The following is a 5007-nucleotide window of genomic DNA, read 5'->3' on the forward strand; positions in this document are numbered from 1 at the left end:
ATGCCAGGGGTGGTAGAGAATACAGAGATAGAAAGTATTCAGGCTCTGCCCTGTCAGTCTTTAGTGAAGCCCCTACACACAACTCTTTAAGGTAAACCATATGATTACCAATATTTGACGCTTTTGACCTACAGAAATGGTCATTTCATTTGGTTCAGGCTAATAAAAGATTCAAGTTGTATGCACTAGGCATATAGGGGAAAAGAGGCAGATTGGTGGACCTGAGCTTCTTAGATGACGAGATGGGAATGAGTGTCCTTACAGGAGGAACAGGAGTGCGGGGGAAGGGGAGAGCCTGAGGAGGATATCAGGTAGTGCTTCTCAAAGCTGTGCTGTGGAATGTAGCCCTGCAATGGAAATAGGAGGATGAAGTGGAAGACAAGGCTGAAAAGATAGGTACAAGGTCAGCTAAGCTCAAGGCTGATTTTGATTCAGGAGCTCAAAGAAATCTGGGCAGAGAAGCAACCCAATGAGATCTTGCTCAAGAAAATGATTCCAAGAATGTGGATCAACAAGAAGAGATGCTACTGTGCAGCCAAAAATATAATAATAAATAATAATTTTTAAAAAGCTTGTGTTACAAAAAAGACTACATGGGGACAGAATAGGAAGTTTTGGGGAACTGAAGGCTGCTGCGAGGTTTTAGCTCTGAGGACTTGGAAAGTGTTGTATGAGGGACAGGAACTGGCTTGGGAGAAAAGAGATGGAATGAGGCATTCTGTTTTATTTTATTGATTTTTTGGCTGAGTTGGGTCTTTGTTGCTGCACGCGGGCTTTCTCTAGTTGCGGTGAGCGGGGGCTACTCTTCGTTGTGGTGTGCGGGCTTCTCATTGCGGTGGCTTCTCTTGTTGCGGAGTTCGGTGTCTAGGCGCGCGGGCTTCAGCAGTTGTGGTGCACGGGCTTAGCTGCTCCGCGGCATGTGGGATCTTCCCAGACCAGGGCTTGAACCTGTGTCCCCTGCACAGACAGGCGGATTCTTAACCACTGCGTCACCAGGGAAGCCCCAGGTGTTCTGTTTTAAACATGCTGGGTTTTGAGGTACCATGTGTCTCAATGTGAAAAATGTCATATATGCGATTAGAGAAGACTCATCACCAGAGAAGGATCCAGCTAGAGACCTAGTTTTGAGGAAATATCAGCATAGAGGGGGCTGTTGAATTAGTTCACCCTCCAAGCAGCCTTACAGAGAACTCATTTTATCTATGACTCTTCAGGTAAACTGTAGGAATTACAGTTTAGGAGGCTTGCTCAGTGTCTGAGGAAAAAAAAAGTACTCAAAAGGTCAGGAGGAGTTGGTGCTGAGGATAGGGACCTAAACCAGAAGCAAGGGGCAACTTTTATCATTACACCTGGGAATCAGCCAGAGCTGGAAAGTACCCTGTGTGCCAGAGATGATGTCTGCACTTAGTATTTTCTTAATCGAGTTTCAGTTTTGAATTTTCTTTTTCAGTAATGAAATAGAAGTTTATTTTTTAAAAAACACTCTTGAGAAATCGGAACTTCCATAACAAACTCCTTAGGAGGCTCTTACCAAATTTTTTCTTTTAAATGGAAAGTGAGTTTAAGAGAAAATACATTAAAGAGGTAAGAATCCCTACTTCAGTATTCATTACAGCTGGTATTGAAGTGCCAGAAATCTTGGTATACCTGGCCTTCCTGGCGCACAAACTACTGGGCAGAGGGGGCGGGCGACACTAGCTTAATATCTGTTTTGCATTTTATATTCACTAAATAGGAGCGTGCCTTGAGGTAGGTCAAAATAGGCACATTTTACAGTTCCGAAAGCCACCTGCTGTTCTCCGGAGCTACCTCGCCTGATTGGGAATTATTCTCATTGGTTCATCTAACGCCGGCCTGCTATGAGCCTTTCCCTTCGGTTCTTGTTCATTATCAATCAAGGCTACTGATTCCTGTATTATACCTATATTTCAACCCCAGTTCCACTTTTAAGACAAAACTGTCGGGGACTGTTGGCCAAAGGAAGATCTTGCCTGGCCAGAAAACTCTGCTCTGGAGTGGCTAGCAGAACCCGCTCCCTTCTGTACCTGAAATTAACGGCTGCTGCGGGAGCAGCTGCAATCCATTTACTTCTCCCTCTAGTAGCAGGAAGCAAAGTGGCTGGGTAAAGAGGTTAGAAGAACGCCAGCAAGCCAGAGCCAGGCTGGATATACAGGTGCCAAAACTAACGAGAGACTTGTTAAATACGCGATCCCACAGACAGGCAACTCACTACTCCTGGCCCCGGAAAGCTTTTTCTTGCTATAGTCAATTCATTCTCTAGATGAAAGCTCTATAAACCGCCTCAACGAGAACTTACTTCACCAACCATTTTAAAGCCGCCCACACACGGGGCTGGCGCATACGCACATCGAAAGCCTTTGGTCCGCTCTCCCCACCCTCCACCAGGGGCGGGGCCTTGGAGTTCTCAGGCGCGCGGGAACTGACGCTAGAATCGTGACTTCGGGGCGCAAGAACGGATGAAGCCCGCCAGTGCCCCGGAAGCAGTCGCTGCAACTTCCGGAGGGGCTTGTACACCTGGTGCGGGAGCTACGGGGCCCCAGGATTGTGCTTGGAGTAGTGGTGCACCATGTCCCGTGGCTCCAGCGCTGGTTTTGACCGCCACATTACCATTTTTTCCCCCGAGGGCCGGCTCTACCAAGTAGGTGAGTGAACCGGGTTTGCCTTTGGCCCACTCGAATTGCTCTGTCATGGTACGGCCTAGAGCAGGAAGCCGCGGCCGGAGTTTAGTCCCGGGCTGAAGCATGGCCGGAGCTGGGACGGGAGGAGGGCCGAGGCCAGGTCGAGTCCCGTGATGTTCCCACCGATATCTGCAGGCAGAGATGGGAGCCCGAAGGCTGAAGGCCTCGGGCTCTCCAGGGCAAGCGGCCGCACTGCCTGGACACTGTAAAGCGTCGAGGAAGGTAGGGCTGTTTGACGTGAGTGGGCCCAACGTCTGTAATCCTCTAATGGGTAATTGGTTCCTTGACCTTCCAATTAAAACGTCCCCCCTCCGTTTTCCTTTGTTTGCAGCATGGACTTCCTGGTCCTGTGGTTAATTCCGCGTAGGCATTCAGGGCCTTCTGTGTGCCAGACGCTGTGCTCGTCCTGGGGGATGCAAAGATGTCACACCCTCACCTATACTGAAACTCACAGCTTAAAGGGAGTGACAGATACGTAAACAAACGGATAAAAAGAAAAAAAGCGCCAAATTACAAATACCTACAGAGTTCAGGACATCTTTGAAAAACTGGTGGACAGGATGAGTGGCTGTCAGTTCTAGAGCTGCTCTTGAAACTAGCACTTCTCTTAACCCACATCTGTTTGAATGCTACTATAGTTTAAAAGCTGGTTCTGAATTGTAGATGATGTATGGTGAACTAGCTGTTTCCTGAACAGCTTCAACGGAAATAAACCCTAAAGTAGTTACAGTTATTCAGTATAGTAATATATTTTGTTGGATCGAAAAGGTGTCAGGGTTTAGGTAATGATTATAACCCCGGACCCTTAACCCCTTGCCCTGGAGAATTCAGTATCAGGAGAACCTGATTTACAACTGGCCGGTGATGGTTTCATTTTTGAGTGAATTTAGTACCTCAGTGCCTTGGCGAGGACAGTGATAAAATCGTCTGTGCTTGGAAATTATAAGGAGAGAGTTGGCCTATAAATGAGGTTCTCTTCACCTGTAAATTTTAGAAATAAAGATAACTTGGAATGAAAGCAGTCTACTATATGGCTCCATACTGGATATAATGTAGCAAGAAACAACATCATATTGGTTAATTCAGTAACCCCTTAACTCATCCCCAATTGAAAAATATGACCTAAGATAGAACAGAGAGATGATAACTGTATCTTCAAGGAAGTTTCATTTTTAAAGTTTAATTCCTGAGTTTTAAAGATTTTTTTCTATATTAGACTATGCTTTGAATGTTCTATTTCATGGTTTTTAATATGCAAACAGGAAAAGTCACTTAGACCTACACTTTGCTTTTGTATACTATATTGTGAAATCTAGCCATAAAGCGTAGGCTTTAACGCTTCCCAGATTTGGTGAGTAGAGAGGCTGAATATAGTGTCATTTTAATGGTTTTAAAAGATTCAGAATAGAACATGTAGTTCAAAACAAATTAAATATCTAGACAGAATAATTGTAAGCTCTGTCTTGTGTAACACACTCCCTCTGCTATGCAGGGCACTAATTAGACATTGCTAGGAAAAGGAAAGTGAAAGAATAGTTAGTAGGAGCAAGCAGTGTAGTGGTGAAGAGTTCAGGCCCTGGAGCCATACCTGGATTCAAATTCCTGCTCTCCTCTATACTAGCTCACCTGGGCAAGTGATATAACTTTAGCCTTAGTTTCTGTTTGCAAAGTTGGCCTAATAATTCCTTCCTTATATGGTTGTTTTGAGGATTAAATAAAATGATACATGTAGAGTGCTTAGCACAGTATTAAGTCCTCAGTAAATGTTATTTTTTGTTTGATTCTTTGGCTTATTTTATTTTTGGTCTATTAAATTAGTAGCTCTATTTTCTTCTTTCATTGTCCATCCATGCTTGATTCTCTAGTGAAATATATGTACATTGTCATAATGTTGTAAGTACTGTTTATTAGTTTATAAAGACAAAATGTATAAGAATTATAAAGTGCAAATTGTTAACCATAACAGTGGAAAAATAATATAAGAAAAATGGAGAGATGACAAGCGAATGGAAAGATTAATGGAAAGGAGAGTATGCTCCTCATCTTCCATAGTTGGGGTTCAAAAGATAAATGTAGTCTAACGTTGATAAATTTTAAAAAATAGAGGTATAAATTTAAAGTTACAATGCTAACTATAATCATAAACAAACTGTTGGCAGTGTTTGTTCCCAAGGAGTAGAGAGAAAGATTGCCTTGAAAATTTTCTCTCAAAGAATGTATTCTAGGGGTAGGGTGTGTGTGTGTGTGTGTGTGTGTGTGTGTGTGTGTGTGTGTGTGTGTGTGTGTGTGTGTGTGTGTGTGTGTGTGT

General features: G+C 43.8%; 1 protein-coding gene across 2 annotated transcripts in view; it reads left to right on the forward strand.

Annotated features, from left to right (window-relative positions):
• Window positions 1-2437: 2437 nt before the first annotated feature.
• PSMA6 (proteasome subunit alpha 6) overlaps window positions 2438-5007 on the forward strand; it is a 21665-nt gene continuing 19095 nt past the window's right edge. Inside the window, exon 1 of one of the 2 annotated variants that reach the window (XM_029238691.1) lies at window positions 2438-2663. In XM_029238691.1, the coding sequence (XP_029094524.1) occupies window positions 2588-2663 (76 nt within the window). In that variant the 5' untranslated portion in view covers window positions 2438-2587. Of the gene's footprint in view, window positions 2664-2720; window positions 2922-5007 lie in introns of those variants that run through there. The other variant, XM_029238692.1, reaches the window with a different exon arrangement.

The sequence above is a fragment of the Monodon monoceros genome, unplaced genomic scaffold, assembly GCF_005190385.1.
Source record: "Monodon monoceros isolate NGI ecotype Baffin Bay Population unplaced genomic scaffold, NGI_Narwhal_1 Super_Scaffold_21, whole genome shotgun sequence".
Classification (NCBI taxonomy): Eukaryota; Metazoa; Chordata; class Mammalia; order Artiodactyla; family Monodontidae; genus Monodon; species Monodon monoceros.